The 21,115-nt window shown below is 31.2% G+C and overlaps 1 protein-coding gene across 1 annotated transcript in view; it reads right to left on the bottom strand.

Moving 5' to 3' along the window:
• LOC148309346 (voltage-dependent T-type calcium channel subunit alpha-1G-like) overlaps nucleotides 1–21,115 on the bottom strand; it is a 255,740-nt gene that overhangs the window by 92,969 nt on the left and 141,656 nt on the right. The window contains exons 3-4 of the mRNA XM_088260204.1: nucleotides 1,492–1,603; nucleotides 485–618 (exon numbers count right to left, since the gene is read on the bottom strand). Of these exons, the coding sequence (XP_088116330.1) occupies nucleotides 485–618; nucleotides 1,492–1,603 (246 nt within the window). The remainder of the gene's footprint in view (nucleotides 1–484; nucleotides 619–1,491; nucleotides 1,604–21,115) is intronic.

Here is a 21,115-nt window from a genome sequence, read left to right as displayed (position 1 = left end):
TCAGAAATTTTTCACATTTCATCATAATTTATTTCCTTTCAAAAAGATAATAACTTTCAATACAACTTTGTTACTACTGCATCTTATCCGTACCTAGTGGTGCATAGGGTTATCAGTTTATTCACTTGTGCACCGTTTAACATTCTGCCATTATTTAACATAAATATTTCATTTATTTTTTAAAGATGTTTATATGGAATGCTAGTAGATTTCTTCACGTGGTAGTTCTTATTTCATATATTTGGTTCATAAGTTAGGCTACAGGGGAGCAATCATTTGAGAAATTAGAATATAAGCGTACCTTATATTAAGTTATATATATATATATATATATATATATATATATATATATATATATATATATATATATATATATATATATATATATATATATATATATATATATATATATATATATATATATATATATATATATATATATATACATATATATATTTACGAAGTAAATTGTAAGATGCCTTACCCTGCCACAACGATGAAGAAATCCAATTTGTTCCAAGAGTCGGCCAAGTAAGTTGACTTCCCGTACACCCCCATGGCTACCATCTTGATGGTCATCTCTAGAGAGAAGAAGGCGAAGATAATATCGTCAAACATCTGGAAAAAAATACTACGTTATAACAAATATCAAACACGGTGTCTTGGTACCAAACGTGATGTTGTAAAGTGTACCAAGGTATTGGCCAATAATACACCCAGTAATAAGATTAACCGGTTTGCTGTTACGAGCGCGTTAACGCGCCTTCGAATTCCGTGTTTGCCAGGCTGGTTTGAACTTGTCGCAAGCCAATATGAAATCCAATTGCAATATTTTTAAATATGTATAGTGTAACATCTATTAGGAAGATCAAGAAATACTAAAATATTACAATTTACCGATATTATCAAAGTTACAGACATCTTTCTAAAAGCTTTAACATTTTTATTTTAGGTGGGTACGGCCATATTAATACCTTCCAGCATTGAAAGGGTTAAAAAAAAATACATCTCAAATTTTAGCACGTTTTTAATAATTTATAGTAGGTAAGTCAAGATATGAAAAATTGAGGGTTAGGGCACATATCGCTCACTCCTTTCAAGAACGTCATAAAGATAAAAAATCTTGAGTTTTCAGGAGAACGTTTTTAAAGTTTAAAAATATAATACAATGTATTAAAAATAAATATCAAGCCACTTATTGTACTTTTTTCTGTGCAACAGATCTTTTTAGGTTAAACCTGAAGGTTTGTTTATCCATTGGAAAAATAAATATTTTATTTTATAAAAAAAAATTAAACAATACCTTTTCTTCAAAATGCAAAATCAACACTTTCTGCCCTGTAGCGGGTAAATATTAAGTTAAAAATATGCCTCTTTTGCTGGGATATTGTACGTTTTCTGGGCATTCCGAAAGCTTGCACAACTAAAAATGGACGATTTTTGATTTATGACGTTCTTGAAAGGAGTGAGCGATTTGGTATGTTCGCTTACCTGCAGGATTTTACAGCGGTTCGTTTGGCACTGGTCGTCCACACATGGTTGGTACATTCCCAGGGTGACGCAGTTCAGCAAGATGACAAGCATGGACACACGTTCAAACCACGTGTACAATGGTTAAGGAATAATCTTTTGTTCAATGGAAAATGGACAGTAATACAAACATAATCATTTCTGCAGATAACCATAATATATAATATATAACCTGAATAGTGTTACACTTTTAAATCCATAACAAAACTCAATAAAAAAACGATAATACGATATTACGCTCAGTTAAGGATAGGATTGTTAAGGAATAATGAAAAATGGACTGTAATTGAATCATTCTTGTAGTTATCCAAAAAATAATATTGAAATAAATTTTTGGTTATCTACACACATATATGTATATAATCATATTAATATAATATATAATCTCAATAATATTACACTTAATCCATAATAATACTCGTCAAAATATTATTGTTTATACGAAATATAAATAACATATTTACCCTCTAAATGTTTAAATATAATGTAAAACTCGTGAAAATGTTTTTGTATATACCATACACGAGTATGTATGTCCTCAATAAGGTTACATTTTAAAATCTTCAATAATGCTTGAATCTTTTTAAATATAGTTACAGTACGTAGTGACATCTCAACATAGATGAAGAAGAACATAGAGGTCTGAGTATTTACAGGGCTCACGACCTGTCATAGACTGGTTTTAGTGATCACGTGTAACATTCACCATTCTGCCCATGATTGGCAACCAGACTGTTCATATTTCGGATGATGTATTTATCTGATATTATTTGATTCACGTCTATGGTTGATTTGGGAAAAAATGTCTTCTTCATCTATGTTGAGATGTCAATATATATAAGTTAATATATACATATAAATAAATTTTATTTTTACGAGCATAAATAATTTCCATGCATTTTGTTTGTATAAATAACTACTAAGAGGAGAAGCCAAGATTAGTAAACAAACTTTTTGACACACTTAATTTCTAATAAATAACTGGTCAATATATAAGTTATAAATCATTCCTTGAATGTTTTTCGCAGATATTTTGTGGCACATTTAATTAACTTTGTAAAATTGAACAACTTTGTTATAATTACTATTTTTATCAATACAATTTAACCTACCGGTTTCGACAAGTCATCACCAGGGTTTATTAAATTCTAAAACATTAAAAACATTAAAATACTCTCATCAAAAACAAGATGCTACGCAATGAATAATAAAAATAACATTTAGGATTTTTTACGGAGTATGTGGAAGTTTTTGGTGAGAGTATTTTAATGTTTTAGAATTTAATAAACACTGATGATGACAAGGTTCTTGTTGAAACCGGTAGGTTAAATTGTATTAATGAAAAAAATGGTTAAAAAAAAGTTGTTTAATTTTATTAAGTTTATAACTCATTCGTTTCACATGTCTAATCCTCTCCTCCGGTTCCTATATGAGAGTCCAAAAATATATAAAACCCTCGTGGCATGAATGAATTCATCTTACAGCCATTTTCTGTGCCTTCATCTGAACTGAGCATTATTTGGAAAACGTTCATTTTTAATGGCAATTAAAAAGGTTTGTTCGATTCGCGACTGTTTCAAGCGGAAGTCTCCTAAATATCCCGTCGCAACAAAAAACACAAAGGCCGTCAAACGAAAAAGCATTGTGCGGAATTTCCATTTCTAGAAAGGGGAGTTTTTGGCAAATATTTGATAGCCCGCGGGGGTCTTTTCAATACACAGTAGAGATTTTGTTTCTATATTCTCGCATGAGCAAGGAACTCGATATTATCCTTCATATAGAACTTTATCTCGGTAATAAGGCATGTAAAAAAACCCTATATGGTTATTCACAACATTTTGAGTGTGTTTATAAAATAACATTTAGGAGTTTTCAAATCATATTTTTAAATAAAAAAATTAAAATCATATTTTCATATGGTGTACGGAGCGTCTGGAAGACTTTGGTAAGGGAATGTAATTAACCATGAGTATTTTAATGTTTTTTTTGGTATTTTAATATTTTAGAATTTAATAAACCCTGATGATGACAACGTTCTTGTCGGAACCGGTTGGTTAAAGTGTACTTATAAAAAAGAATGTGGTTAAAACAAAGTTGTTTAATTTTATAAAGTTTATAAAATGTGCCACAAAGTATCTGCGAAAAACATTCAAGATGTGTTTATTATAACTGCAGACAGTTGGTTCCATTTTATTTTTTTGGGTAATATATCCAAAATTTAACAAGATTATTGGATTGAATTCAACTTTTTATTTAAATATATATGTATATTGTGACGCGTTTCATCTTATTAATAAATTATCAAACACGAGTTTACAATAAATGAGTGAGGAAAGATCGGCAAAAAGTATATATGAGGCGAAAGTAGTTGGAAATGGAAGCAGAGGAAGATCTAGGGAAACTTGAGCATGATCAAGTGTCAACATCATCTGGGGGTATATATGAGAAGGAGTGAATGTAGACGATGCAAATCATGTTTGCAAAGTGGTGTGGCATTCTCTCCTCTCTGCTTACTTCTGCGGTGAAGAGGCGTTATGATCTAACTAACTAACTAACTAACCATTTAACTCCTCAGGGGTAGGCAGAGAGAACAGAACGCCACATCACTCTGTCTTTGCAAACAATCTTTGCCTCTTCTACGTTCATGTATCTCCTCATATATACCCCCGATTATTACGACTCCTAACCTTTCAAGTATGATTGGTGAGGTAATACTTTTAAATCGCGCTATGATTGGTCGGGTAATATATAATCCCACAAACCATGTATGAATAAACATAAAATATATATTTTTAAAATGAAACACTTGTATAATACAAATTAATTATTTTGTTTCATTACATACGACTAGTTTCGAACACTTACAGATGTTTTCATCTACAGATGAAAAGTAAAAGTAAAAGTAAGTAGTTTTACTTTTCACCTATAGATGAAAACATCTGTTAGTTTTCGAAACTAATCATGTGTAATGAAATAAAACTTGTGTTTAACATTAAAAAAAATCAACCTATCATTCCGCAAAGATAAAGCCAAATCAATAAATAATAAAGAAATATATATTAAATATACATACTTATATACATTGTGTTTAATTTTGGTATCGTAAAATAAAAATTAAAAATAAAAAGTAGGCTTAGTATGACAATCCAGCATAATATATTGCGGAAATAATTTAGGTTATTATAAGAATAAATAACACTGTCAGCGTTTATTCTCCCAGACGTTAAATTAATATTATTTATATCCTTTTCGTCCTGGTAGGACGTTAATTTAATAAGCCTGTATTTTTAGGAAATGAGTATCTGATACAAGCAGTGTTTACACGCGTACTTTAGTTTTCGTTAGCTGAGGGTGAAAGTTCCATATGTATGTATAACACAACTTGAGGTTTGTGACGTGGATAGCTTATTGCGTCCTCATAAATTACAAATACAAGACAAGTTATATATGATATATTTATCACCCTTATTTCATGTAAAAAGGAATATGTGCACGTCAGTGAAGAATTATATGTAGAGATCTCGGGCTTTTTTAGGCTTACGCTCTAAATTATATCGATAAGAACCGTGGTGTAGTCGGTTAGGTTGCGAGACTAGTGTGGAAGGTTCGATTACTGCCAGTTGCAAACTGAATGAAAAAATAAAGTTTACAACATTTTGAGTGTGTCCAAATACTTGTTTGTGAACAACAACTTAAGATAAAGCATCTATATTTTTATATAAATGAAGCTGAAAGTCTGAGCTCAGTACCCAGTATCCCAAGGCTTAGTACCTGGAATTTTTCTGGCTCAAGTAAAACACTTTATACTCTTGTGTAATGTTCACTATTCCGCTCATTATTGAACGTCCATATTGCGTTCATTTTTGAAAAATGCAATATTGGTAATTTCCTTTCAAATACGAGTACTTATTTGTCTTTGTGAAGTTGTGGCGCCTCCTGTTGAGAAATTTGTGAAGCATACAGCCTACTAAAAATGGAGAGATTCTTCATCTCAAGTATCACCTATAATATTGATACATCATCCGAAGGGTGAATAATCCAATGTCTGATTGTTGAAAATAACCCTTTTTGATCGCCATTTTTTCCGTTGTTGACAACATAATATACTTCTTTATTTTTCTTTTCCCGCCAAAACATGTCATTATTGTTTTCGCTAACATGTGTATGCAATGAAAATATATCCATCTTATCTTTATTATCGTTTATGGTCGAATTTTTTCGAATAAAGGAGACGTTTTGGAAGGGTGAGATATAACTTATGGCTTTTATGGTAAACTTCGTGAGAAACAGGGGACGAAATGGCAACTTGGAACCTGAATAAATAAATAAATATTTCTGATCTGTAAAACAAACATAAGATTTATTTCCGTTATTTTTACAGAGATCTTTAAGAAAACAACGCATTTAGAGGTATTTTGACCTTTTTGGATTGGGGACAATAAATCAAGATGATTTGATGATATTGTGCGTTTAATTTTGTCGTAAAGAAAAGGTAAGTTAGTTGGCTAGGATTTTTCCGTCTCCATAGTATAGTGGTAAGCCCATTTGGCTACTGTGCTGGCAGTCTCGGGTTTGATTTCCAGGGGAGTTAAAATAAAAATAAGTGATGTTTAACTGTAATATGTATTTATTTAATAATTAGCCTGGACTGGTATCTAACACGCAGGACTTATCACCTTGCCTTCATATAATAAACAATCTAGTTAATATTGCATCAATTAGCCGCAGTGCCCTATGCTTCATTGGATGTGGATAAGGATCAGTAAAAGCTCATTTATTTCGCTTTGAACTACTGAGACTCTTAATCAAGCTTGCCTCTTTTACAAGGCTACCGTCGCCTAGGACGTCCACTGCTGAAGATTCGTTGGCAGTTCTTGTCTGAACTTCGAGACACGGACCTGACTTAGGACCATGCAAAGGAGCTGGCAACCGATAAAGAGCTCGGAAGCAGTTTGCGGATTCCATGTGCACCACAAAGGGAGCGGATTGGATAAATGAATGGATGAATACATTTTAATTTATTTACGAAAGTAGGCGTTTAATGCCTACTTGAGATTTTCTAAGCTGCTAACATAATCTAACTGTAAAAATTACTCCTAAGTGAAGAAACCCAGATTTGTTAACAAGAATTTGGATACAAAATATTTTGAACAAAAATAATTGGTCAAATTAAAAGTTATAAAAAGAATGAAAATCGTTTTAAAGCGTTTTCCAATACGTAAAAAAAATTGAGAAGGATCTTGCATATATTGAAGTATAAAAGGGTAAAAAAACCTTAAAAATTTATTTCAGAAGATACGTGATTATGATATACGTAGAAGGAAAGCCCGCTCGTCTGCTTTTGATATTTTCTGTTTTAAGAGAACCCGACCAAAAATATTGTAGACCGGCGATTTGAAGAACGCAGAGATTGGTTTTCTACCGCAAATTTAGAGTCAATTGATCGGAAAGTACTATCGGATTAGTTACAGAGGTAGTCTGGTTGGATATAAAGAAATTGAAGAAATCTTGTTCGGAGTTTGCCCTGGGGAGTGCGTATTAGTAGCCCGGGATGTAATGGGACCTAGAATCCCGTCACTTACTGAAAAGGGACGGGAATTTACAAGTTTGTAAATAAGTAGAATCATAGTATTCTCTCTTTCCTTGTGACTTAGTGCCTTAGTTGCTTATACTAACTGAAACTATGGTAAGGTTGGCACTACCTATTAGCAACCACAATCGACTCACTTTCCGACCAGTTTACGCATGAAAGTGTTCTTACGATCAAAGGCAGTTTATATGCCAGAAAAAAAAATATGGATGTTTTTTTTAATACTGGCAGTATAAATACACAAAGTAAAAATATAATTATATCGGGCATTAAAATATATTGAAACCAAATAAAATATGAAATATATTGATTCGGAATTAATTTTTTGAAGTTCTATATATATGAACCAATTTTGAAACATTGTTCTTGAATCACTAGAACTTCACTAGATGTAATTTTCATCTTACCAATAAGATGTCTCTAGTGATTCAAGAACAATGTTTCAATATGGGTTAATATGTATATCACTTTGATCAAATTTGAGTAGTGTGGTTATCAATAATGAGTAGAATTGGTGAATGTTACACGTGTATAAAGTGATCACTTAAACTAGCCTATGACGGTCGTCAGCCCCGTAAATGCCCAGACTTGTATTTTCTTCTTCACCTGTGATGAGATGTCAAAAAATAGTATGAAATACGAGGATATTACCATTACGTGACTGCCAACTCAATTATTGTGCGACAAGTGTTTCGATGCATTTACCAAGTCCTGGAAATACCCAGACTTCAAATTCTTTTTCATCTTTGCTGAAATTTTTAAAAATGTACGGCATAAAATGCTGAAATTTAGCAATCATCATACATTTTTCACGGATCAGACACTTACATTTATGTACCGTGAAAAGCCATTAAAACAATTTATGTTTTAATGTTTTATAATACTTTTTTTGTAATAACGAGATAAAAATATATTTAAAATGAAAAAAAAACAACCCCACTTTGGTTAGCTTTCAAGTATCTACCCTTGTCCATGTATATTTGAAGTTGTTTCTCAATGATAAATGAGCCTCCCTAGCTCCCAAATGGTGCCTGAAATCTTGCTTCTCGATATAATTTTGTTGGTAAAATAAAGCCTTTTATCCATCTGAAATACACCCTTTACCAAATTGTTTTCTGTAACATTTATCTACCGGACCTATTAATCAAGATAAATATTATTTCTAAACAGGTACGTTACTTTTGGAACTAACGATCCTTGATATTTAAAGGATAATGTAATTAAATTAAGTATTTAAACAGGACACGTTAGTACTGGAAATGAAAAATGAGTATGTTATACATTTTAGTTTTGTACTCACATTTATTGGTGAAACTGCATTACCATATATATAATAAAATAACAACAATAAAGTTTTTTTCACATTTACTTTATCTGACCAGTGATCGGGTTTCGTCGTTACCGACATAATCAGACTAATGGGAGGCTAGAAAAAATTCTCTATTATATACACAACAAGGCAGTGGGCGTACAAAATCATGGTTTTCAACCCCTGCCTTGATGCGTATAGAACATATAATTTTATCTAGCCTCCCACCAGTCAGATGATGTCAGTAACGACAAAATCCCGTTACCGGTCATATAAAATATATGTGGGAAAAACTATATAGTTATTCATATTATGTATAATGGAACTGGGTGATGATTTCGTGATTTTGATCTAGGGATGGAAAATTTAATATAGATTATATAGAAATTTAATATTATTTAATATAGAAATTGAAAGGTAAGCAAATGGGAACAAATAAATGGGAGTGAATGGTACACTGAAATCAGTTTTTGGAATAAAAGCCTAACAGCGAAAGCTAAACTGTCAGTACACAATGAAGTTCTAGTACCAACTTTAATGTATGGAAAGGAAGTATAGAATCGGTAAAAGAAGGATTAAAAATATGAAAAACGAATGAATGAAGAAAAAACGTTAAAAAAAATATATGAAGCGAGTATAATTGTAAATAGGAGCGGAGAGAACCGAGGAAAACTTGGCATGATTAAGTATGTCAAACACTAGAATGCGGTCAGATCGGAATATTCGGAGTTATGTATGAGGAGATGCCTGAATGTAAAAGAGGTGAATAATGTTTGTAAAGAGTAGTGTGGCATTCTTTTCTCTTTGCATGGTCTTCCAGCAAAAAATACATAATACGATGCCCAAGCAACAATACACATCATTATTTTGGCTAATAAACTTTAATATTCCGTTCTCATCTTAGGTTGTTTCTTATCTGTTGAGACATCTTTGGTATATCCTGATAATAATTCATCCTAGATAAATCCAGTATTTATACATACAAAGATTTGATCAAATTCCAAATAGTCTTTTAATAACATTTCTGAATGAATTTCGTTTTCAATTACGATTCGTGAGAGATAAAAAAAGCTTCTAGCAATAGAATACGCGTCATTGATTGACTTGTGTATTCGGCACACATATATCGGAAATCTGAAACTTTATCAAATGATGGAAAATATTAATAAAGAACGTAGTTGACTATTTTAGTCACGAATTCGTAGATCCAATCCCACGTGGTTTCCCTCCATCCTTCTTTCTTCACACAATCCGTCAACTACTTCTAGCCCCTTGTATGGGCGCATTATCATGCAGTATTTATTTTGTCACTGACTTACAGTTTTCTATGCGTTGCTTGTCAGCACATCAAAGTACATGCTTGCTAACTTTTAACTTTTACTTTACTTTTTCATCTTTTATATTTTTTTAAGTTTTAATTTATTTAAGTTTTTAATTTTTTATTATTATTGTTTTCTGTTAGTCAAGTATTTTGTATTTTATAATAACACTATTATTCTAGTTCTGCTTTATATAATATCTATTGTATTCTTTCCAGTGCCGTTTACTATGACCTAAATTATATTGCACCTATACCTATATACAGTCCATGCCTTTGTGGAATCTTTTTTTGCTTTTATATTTCATTTATATTTTCTAAACATTTTTTTTATTTGTATTTTATAGTATGTTGTACAATGTAAAAGAATTCAAAATAAAGAAAAAAATGAGCTGGAAATTAAATACTAGTTTTATTTTGGTAAGCGATGGGCTGATTGGTGCACAAATTCTGTACGGAATTGAATTGTGGACTGTCAAACTCAGCACAATGAACCGACTAGAGGAATTCGAAATATGGCTAAATTGTAGAATGCTACGCATTCCATGGATGATTCAGCATTAACTTTGTTTAATTTTTACCAGAAGATGAAAACATCTGTAAGTTTTCGAAACTAGTCGTATAGATAAATAAATCTCGTTAAGTGGTATATTCAAGTGTTTAATTTAAAAAAAAAACTATCATTTATTTGTTATGTAAATATTCACTTACGAGTGTATCACCTGCTGGTTCAGTAAACATAAAGATTTTAATCAGTACATCCGATTACAAGAGCAAAAGAAAACATCAATGACATCCCTAAGACAATCTTGTTGGCCCATATTTGTTCGTACAATTCTCAGTAGGTGTGGACCAGCCATCACATTCTTAAGGGCAGGTGAAAGGGGGTGGAGAATGTATGTCAAGGGCGGGCAGGAGAATGGAAGATGCCTCGCGGTAAAATCTCGCTGCATTGTAAGTAAGAGCAGATGTACTTAGAGATACGGTAAGTAATAATACATACTCCAGATTTCAATTTGACGCTAGCATTCGGGGTGCTTAGAATTATTTTTGAAGCTTACGAACTATTTACAACATTTTGAGTGTGTTCAAATACCTGTTCACAAATTTGGATTATTGTCTAGGTTTTTATTTTATTTATTGTTTCGGAATTCACTTTGTGGTAAGACATTATGAAATTGTAATAGAAAAATACTTGTTTTTTACTAATTGAGTTTATTTTATTATAACGACAAGTTTCGAAAGCTATGCTTCCATCTCAAGGTCTAAATACAGCTAATTGAAACAGATGAAAAGTTTTTTTAAATGAAAAACACTTGTTTTTTACCACTTGAGTTTATTATATTATAACGACAAGTTTCGAAAGCTATGCTTCCATATTCAGGTCTAAATACAGCTAATTGAAACAGATGTAAAGTTTATGACGGTCGTAAGCCCTGTAAATGCCCAGCATTCCATATTCTTCTTCATCTTTATTGAGATGTCAAATAAATCTAAGGACCTATATTCGAAACTCAAAAGGAAATGAGAAAATATCGAGAGAAAACACACATCTTACTAGAAGTTGTACATGCATCTTGGTAGATGTTGGCCAATCTGTAAAATTTGTTGATAATCAGATGATGCAATTTGAACAAAAGAACATGGAGATTTTAAAATAGCTGCTCAAAATGAAAAAGTGTGTGATTGAAGTGAAGAAATGAAACGGTATAAGTAGCATAATAATAGCAATGTGCTCTGTAAAATAAACCAACAATGATTTGAGATGGATGCGGTGTATGTTATTTCTTACATCATAAAAGAAGACATCACAAACGTAGGTGTTTGTATTGTATATCGACATAGATCTGAGGAACAGTAGCAATAGAACAAACGTAAGTATTTTTAACACGCCATATACAAGTAATGCCTCTGTGTTAAACTAACTTTGAAAATATCATGTAATTTAATGAAAAAGAAGAGAAAATACCTAACTTTTTTTTGAGGAGGGAAAAAAGGTAGGTTTTCCAACTAAAATATGATTTAATATTAAAAATTCATAAATGTATAAAAAATAAATACATTTGGGAAAAATGGACAACTTTAAACATTAAACATATTCTTCTTCATCTTTGATGACATGTAATTTAATGAAAAAAAAATGAAAATACCATACTTTTTTTTGAGGAGTGAAAAAAGGTAGGTAAAATACTAGAGGAGATATTTTCCTAACTAAAATATAATTTAATATTCAAAATTCATAAATGTATAAAAAGTAAATACATTTCGGGAAGAGGGACAACTTTAAACATTAAACATATTCTTCTAAAATTAGAGATAATCATATTAGAGATAATCAATATTTTTTGACATGTCATCTTTGATGACATGTCAAAAAATAGTATGAAAAATAACTCCTATAATTAGAGATAATCCAGATTCGTGAACAAGTATTTGGACACACTCAAAATGTTGTAAATTAATTTATAGTTTATTCAAAAGAAACACACAAAAACCCATTTTCTAGAGACAAGTAAAATTTTCAGTGATGAAACTTTTCAAAACTGGAGTTTTCAGTCAACCCTTGTACGATGAGTACTTGTAACATCGGACCCAACACAAACAATAAGAATGTTTCATGGAATTTTACATCTGTCAACGTCAGTCATCCTGAATTTTGAAATGGAATTTAATTTCCACTGTTTCAGCAAATGGGGGTTAGTTGAGCAATGTAACATTGCTAGTAATGTACGCAAGTCCCATTAAAATTATAATATGATGGTTGTTGTTAAATAATAATATATTTTGAATAATTTATCCAACTAATAATAATTGAATAATTTATCCAACTCTAATGTATGGAAGTGAAACATGGAGTTGGCAAAAGAAGGATGAAAGTAGACTGAATGCAGTCGAAATGCGATCTCTCAGAAGAATGTGCGACAAAACGATGTATGATAGAAGATATAGGGTCCGCCATCTAAAGTTTTTTTTTTCAACTAGTGCTTATTTCGTGAATGGTAACACTTAGCTCATGTCTGATTTAACAGATAATTAGTTTTATCCTTCCGCTGAGCGAATATAGTTGTGTATACGCTTGAACAACGCTGGGAAATATTGCGACATTACTTTGAAAATCATGGTAATGTTGCAGAATGTGTGCGAAAATTGCGTACGGTTTTTGGAAGAAGAGAAGCACCGTCAGCTCCGTATGTTCGTTATCTTGTGAAAAAAGTGAAAGAAACTGGCATCCTCATCGATAAACCAAAGCGTGAAAAGCCAAAAACAGTGCGTACACCCGAGAATATCGATGTTGTGGCAGAAAGTGTGCGTGAAGCGCCATCAACATCAATTCACCGTCGTTCTCAACAATTGAACATTTCGGAGACATCATTGAGACGAATTTTGCATAAAGACCTTGGTATGACGCCATACAAAGTCCAATTGGTTCAGGAGTTGAAGCCAACTGACCATCCAATGCGTTTTCGCTTCGCTGAGTGGGCCTGCGATCGACTTACAGAAGATGCCGATTTTGCCAAAAAAATCATCTTTTCGGATGAAGCTCATTTTGATCTTGGCGGGTATGTAAACAAGCAAAATTGTCGTATTTGGGGCACAGAAAACCCGCACGCATACATTGAAAAGCCGGTACACCCAAAACGAGTCACTGTTTGGTGCGGATTTTGGTCCAGAGGCATAATTGGGCCATTTTTCTTTGAAAATGAGCAAGGAGTGGCCGTTACAGTCAATGGCGATCGTTATCGGGCCATGTTGAACGGATTTTTGTTCACAAAAATTGAAGAGGAGGATATAGGCAACATTTGGTTTCAACAGGACGGCGCTACGTGCCACACAGCCGAAGCTACACTCGATGTTTTGCGCCCTGTTTTTGAAAAAAAAAAGTTATTTGGCGGACCCTTTATAAAGATGCATCGTGAGAAAGTGGCACTTAATTTGCGAATAGAGTTACGAACTTAACATGACGCCGACGCGTCGCGACGCTCTTTTTGTGTGCGACGAAGAACCTTATTTCTTTCATAGCGCTCTTACACTCAACCAGGCATTACACTGAGAGTACCATTATATTGACTTTAAAAAGTGAGGTAAAATTATTTTTATTCGTCTCAGGTGAGCCGTAATGAACAGCTTATTTTTGATGTTTTATATTTTTCAGTAATAGTTTTCCCGGCTTAAGTACTTTACTTTGGAAAGTAAATACGTGTTGTCATGCTTTCTTTACTCGAAACAATGTGAAACGTGATACTTGAATTAGGTATGAAGTTATATGACTGTTAAATTAGTTTAAAAATACGGCTTTATTAATTTTCTTGGATAATATTAAGTTTCGTTTTTATTCAAAGGATATGAATAATACAAATGTTTCATTATTTTACTTAATATTAATTCAGAAAAAAAATTAGTGCGCCATGGTACATAAAAAAAAACATAATAATACCTTTATTTTCAATGTAAAATTTTACCCTATAGTTGACACATATCATGATGACGTCTTAAAAATAAGTATGGGAAGGAACCCCGAGTATTCTTGTTATTGTTAATATTCTCTTATTCACCTTCTTAATTAATAGCAGACATTTTATTTTGTATTTAAGATTAGTTAATTAATACTTAATATCAACAATGGATAGATATTAAACAAAGTGACTGCCAAATCAATTAATGAAAGGACCTGAGACCATTGCATATATATAGGTAAAATAATTAATGTAACATGGATTCAATAATGGGCAAGATAAGACATATTTGGACCATTTTTTACAATGGAGACCTTTGGAGATCAAAAGAGGCGTCGGAAGACCCCAAAAGAGATATAGACTAAGTCCGACGACTTAGTCGCTGTGGGGCGTAGAAACTGACTGCAAGCAGCAACCGACTGGAGGAAATCCAAAGATATGCAAGAGGCCTATATCAATGTAAATATATAGGTAGTAGAGGACATAATGAAAAAGAAGAAAAATAATAATAATGGGTACAACAGTGAACGTTACATAAGTGTATAAAGTGATCGCTTAAGTCAGCTGATGGGATGCTCACATCTTTAACTAACTAATCTAACTAATCAACTAACATCTTCGACTAACATCTTCTTTCATATAAAGAGAAATGATAAGTGTTTCATATCAATTTGAGATAGCTAATATTATTACAAATTCGTCGAGAATAATTCAATGATAAAAATTAAAATGACGCACGTTATATATTGACTTTCTTTTTAAAATAACCCCCACGTTTAATAAAGAGCGTTGTACATTCTAATAATAACCGCTACCTTTTGTGTTTCATGAACACTGTTTATCGGAAAATTTTATAGAACGATTTTTCTGCCACGTTTCAAGTTCCAGTGCGTTGTCAGAATTGATAAAGTGATGACTCAGTTATGCGATACGATTAAGTACTGCCTGAAAATTCAACCAACGATGTTATTTTATTTTGCTTTCACAAATTAAAAATAACAAACTTTCAGTTTTCAGTATATTTTTCATAATGATATATTTTATATCTGACGTGTTGTTTATCCTCTTTATAAAATTGGGAAACCCTAAAGGATGAAGGTTTTATAAATTGTAATATTTAAAAAAAATATATCAACTACTCTCATTTTAAAATCTTAATATAAACTAATGAACGATGAATGTTTTTCGAGAAATAATTACATTTAAATAAAATCAATACAAGGACTTTAAAATTATTTAATGATTTATATTGAATAGAGTTGGAGGCTTGAGGTATATATAAACTATTTGGGGAAAATGGTTTAATCCAAATAAATACAAATGTTTATATTTAATCAAAAATTTCTCCCAAAATAATTTACCTTTTGAAATAATAATACAACGTTGAATATAAATACCCGTATGTTTTGATTTGTCATAAGTAAAAATAAGTTTATTTTTTAAAACAGTTTTTTACCACATCATCCATTTTTTACATAATCTATTGAACCTAACTTCAACACACGTTATACTAAATATTGTTCATTAACTAAATAAAAAACTAAATTTAATAAACTAAATTTCAACAAATTAGATGTTTATTTGTAATACGTAAAATGTTCTGTAAATAGAATATTATTTATGCACTTTTGGAAGTATCAAGTTTCAAACCAAAGTATTTGAAAATAAATTGTTTCACGTCAAATGAACACAATAAATGAACTAAAAATAGCATATTGCACACGCGGGTAAACAAAACATTTGATTTAGAGGAGATTTATTTACTCTAACTTTTTCAAACTTCATTCATAGTGTAAATATTGTGTTTCTGGTACATATCTTAGCGTCTGACAGAGGTTTAGTAGTGTTGATTTCAAATTTACGAATACTTTTTACAATCTTAATAAAATTTTCATAAAACAAGTAAAGCTTGTTATAATAAAATTTAACTTGTTTCTCGCTTCCATAGGAAAATGGTTTCTAATTTATTTATTTATTTTCTTTTGTGTATGTACATTACAATTTTCATCATATATAATATATATTATAAGTTATTCCATATACACACACATACACATACATATACATACATACATTATTGTATATGGACAGGAAGATAAAATTTTTACGTTAAGCTACCGTGCTGGGGGACCCGGGTTCGATTCCCAGAGGGGGTAAAAATAGAAATATGTATGTAGTTTATCACTTTTAAATTGATTTAGTATAATTTATTATTGGACTGATTGAATGTAACATGAAACAAAAGATTGATCACCTTTCAATCATGTAAGTAACGATCTAACTTACATGAAGAACACGTCGACGACAACACTGCGTCAATACTATGCAGTGCCCTATGCACCATTGTGTTCAGACAAGAGTCAGTAGTAACGAATTTATGTTGTAAGTGATTTTATTTTTTGTATGAATTATGTAGGTGATGAAATGTGAAACATTTCCCCTAAAAAGTTTCTTCTATCAATAAAACTGTGAAATCAAAATATTATGATTTTTAATATTTCCTTAATGTATTAATATTTTTTACTTTCTTAAAATACAATATGTGTCCTTAAAATATGGAACAACGTACTCAAAGCATATAGCTACTCGTCTTCTTTTTCATTAATTGATTCGGCCGTCACTTTGTGGTAAAATCTATCCATTTTTGAATTTAGTTTTACATGGTAAATACCACTTTTTCTTAAAATCTATTGTAGCATGTGTTTTTATACATTCCGCATCATTTACGGTGTTTAAAAACGATGTGGGATGCATCGAAACACGTGTCACAATAGATTTTAAGTAATAGTAGTATTTACCAAGTGATTTTAAAAAATCTACACTGTGTATTTAAAGCATATAGCTACATGTCTTTCGTATAGAATCGAAGCGTTTTTTTCTTCACTTTAATTTAATTAATGTTTTTTGGAATAAATTCCTCTTTTGTACTTTTTTATTATTAGTAAATAATATACATATTACTATTCTGTAGGCTTTCATCGAAGAGCCTGCTCCAGTGATTCAATAGTTCATTACTATGGCCGCTAATTTTCATGTGGGTCAAGTCAAACTCCGCTTGAAACATTTATCTTACGGCAGTGATGAGGGTTGCTAGGGTGGCCGAAGGGATGTAACGTAGAACCGATCAGACACTCAGCCGATGGGTACTTGCGCGGGGTGGGCTGATACACTCCCAAGTGAGATCCTCGCAACCCCTAAATGAGCAGGCTGTCTTTCGTAACGAACATCGAGAACTTGTACTCGTGGGGATCAAATATATACCGAAAAACATCCCTTCAGTATTTTTCTGACTTGTATGTAATACATTTTTTATTACTATCAATATTTACTTTGTAAAACTTCAGTTTTAAAATCTTGTTTGCTTATCATTAAAATGTCAAAGTAGGGTATTGTAATTTATCGTGACTGCTAATATTTATGTAAATATTTTCAAATTGGATACATGATTATTTTTTTGTTTAAAATATAACTTTTGGAGATAGGCCCTTCAAAATATATTTAAAAAAACATATAATCAAAGAGGAAAATTAAAGAGAACAATGATTTTTAAATCCATTTTTCATCATTTCGATTTAAATCTATTTTGTTGAATTTGATGTAAATTTAACAAATTCCATTTATAAAAAATATTATTTTAAACAAGTACGCATATTTTTATGGTCATATTATCCCCGTAATTGCCATAAGAAAAAAAACATGATTTACTTACTTACTTACAATCCTTTTGCAATTTTAACGAAATTGTTTAAAAAGCAAAAATATACAAAAATATATTAAAATATATAAAGAAATATACGCATTTAAAAAGAAAACGCATTGTGTAATTTAAAAAAAATGATAATGTTTATTTGTAATATAATTATTTTCATCCATAAATTATATTTTTTATAATTGGTAGTTTTTCATATACTTGGGCGTGATCAGGTAAGGAGTCGGAATAATTGGCTGGCATGGATAAGGAAATGCATGAATGTTAAAAAGGCAAAGATGGTTTGGACAGATATATTTGTGTGGCGTTCTATTCACTCTGCTTACCCCTGCGGAGAACCGGTTTGATCCTTATGACTGAATACTTTTATGTTAAAACACTGATAAGTATACGTATATAAATAAAATGTATTTTAAATAATTTGCCCCATAGACCTTAAGAAAATATTATTTTATAGATTTGGATAGAGAAGTTTGAAATAATTTCAAATATCAAGTAAGAATACAGCGTCATTCGGAAATCAGAAAATCTTTGAGACACTTTAAATCCAGCTTCACAAACACATTTTGGCAAGCGTTACGACTTTTCTTTCCGTAATTGAACTGATTTAAAAAAATCTTTGTAGTTTATTCCGCTGGCTTTTGTTTTTTCGGATTTTTTTTCCAAGCTGCTTCCAGTTCATTTTCTATCGACTTCGCATAGATCTTATGAATAAAAGTGAGTTTTTTTAAAGCCAAAAATGTAAAGAATGACACTCGTGTCGTTTGTTATTTCTTTTGGTTAGCCAGACTTTATTTCTTTTGCAAATTCATAATGTGAGTTTAGGTACCGTTAACTGGAACACTGCCTCGAATAAAATGTCAGTAATGATATATTACCCTAGCTGGAACATGTAAATTTATTGATCAATATTTGGCATGGAAAATGTTTACTGGGAAGTTAAACACATATCATTATACTCATATACAGCATGTATGAACAATATGGTAAGTGAAAAAATGGAAACAACACATTAAGCATAACGTTTAAATTTACAATATTAAAAAAAGAAGACTTGTTTGCATAAATCTATTGATAAACGTCCTTTAAAGAACCTTCGTTCCAAAGAAACCTCTATAGCTTGATTATTTGCATTTTTAAAAACATTTTTATACTTCCACTGGCTGTACCTACCAAACGTTGCTGCGGCACAGTCATTGATTAAATGGAAAAGAATAAAAAAAATATATCTTAACAAACTTCTAATATAATTAATATTAGAATGCTTTTGAGGATATAATATTTTAGCAGCTGTCAAGAAGTAAGCTGGCCATAACGAGCAATGTTTAGGATTACGTGTGTTGCTGTTACGTTCAACAGATGACGTTGCCATTGTATTTAAAATTTGACTTAAAAAAATCATTTATGTTATTACAAGAACTCAGTTATGCACTACCAGTTTAGCTTTATACATAAAGAGTCGCTTCTCCGCAGGGGTAGGCAGAGAAAAATAAACGCCACACCAGTTTGTCTTTGGCAAACATTCTTGCCACCTGGTCTAACCAGTTTTAAGTATTAAGCTTTATATATATACAGAGCAATGACTAAGGAAACACTTGTTTTTATACCACTTGAGTTTATTAATGACTACTAGTTTCGGAAGCTAAACTTCCATCGTCAAGTCTGAATAATAACTTTCAAAAATAATAACTAATAGTTATAATTCAGGCCTGACGATGGAAGTTTAGCTTCCGAAACCAGTAGTCATTAATTATCAAGCGTTTCATTAATCATTCTAACATGTGTTATCACAAAGTAAATGCCGAAACAATAAATAAAATATATACCGAACGTAGAATTGGAAAAAAGTTAATATAAAATAAATATTATTTTTTAACATCTCATCATAGTGATCACTTTACACACGTGTAACATTCACCAATTCTACCCATTATTGACAACCACACTACTCAATGTTACACGTGTGTAAAGTGATCACTTAAACCAGCCTATGACGGTCGTCAGCCCCGTAAATGCCCTGACTTCCATATTCTTCTTCATCTTTGATGAGATGTTAAAAAATAAAATGAAAATAACTCCTATAATTGGAGAGAATCTAGATTTTGTGAACAAGTATTTGGACACACTCAAAATGTTGTAAATATTGTATATTCATAAAATACATTTTGGCGATTTAAACTGCTTTCGTTAATGGAATGAGTCTTCTTACATAAATTGTATAGAAAATTGTAACATTGATATTACGTCATGAAATTTATGTAAACCAATAGCGCAAAGTTTTTTTTTCACAATATTTGTGAAGGAGAAAGCAATTTAAAAATATATCTATGTGGACCAGGGCCAAGGATTACATGGGTTTGCAGGGTAAATAATAAAATGTGTTTTGTGCAGAGATTCCTTCTACGACACTTTCTATTTTCCCGCCATTTTTCCACTCCAATGCGTCTGGCTTCCCGCCAAATGTTCTCTATGACTTTATCTCCCAAATTACGCAGTCTGGTATCACTACTTAGTCACCAGAACCTAGACTAATCGGATATCTCAATAAAAATAAAATAATCAAATGGCAACACTGAAATGAAATATATTTTAAATAAACCGGGAATATTGTAAATAATGTTTATTATTCGTAACAGAGGGCAATATTCATTGATATTTTTTTTACACATAGAAATAAATAAATTAAAAATTAATTACATTTTTACTTTAAATCTTTCTCGAGCGTTCTCACAACGCGCTCGGCCACGATGAGAGCTGGACCTGTGTTCACGCTCATTTTTTTAGCATATTTTTTTATTTATTATTTTTGTTTTTTTATTCTATATTTTTATATTTATTTTATTTATTTTTCATAACACATAGATACATTCTAATATACATATTCATTTCATATATACATTTATTATATGTATTGAAATTTGACTTTTTTATTGTTTTAAAATATGTATCATTTTTATTTAACTCATTACCTTTCAATAACTCTTTTCTGTTCAAAACCATAAACATATTTCGAATAAAAACTTTTTTTCCATACAAAAACGGAGTTTTAATAAAAATAATTAATTACGTCAAACGTACCGGGGTTAAAAGAAAATTATGGCATGCGCTATGACGTAGTTGGGTAGACGCTCGACTGCGAAACTGGCGTCGCAGGTTCGATTCCCGCCAATTGCAAAATGAATTCAAGAAAGATTTATTTTCAATT

The sequence above is a fragment of the Brachycentrus maculatus genome, unplaced genomic scaffold (genome assembly GCF_059751285.1).
Source record: "Brachycentrus maculatus isolate JH-2025_06_01 unplaced genomic scaffold, ASM5975128v1 h1tg000129l, whole genome shotgun sequence".
NCBI classification, from domain to species: Eukaryota; Metazoa; Arthropoda; class Insecta; order Trichoptera; family Brachycentridae; genus Brachycentrus; species Brachycentrus maculatus.
This window is presented reverse-complemented; position numbering and strand designations above follow the sequence as displayed.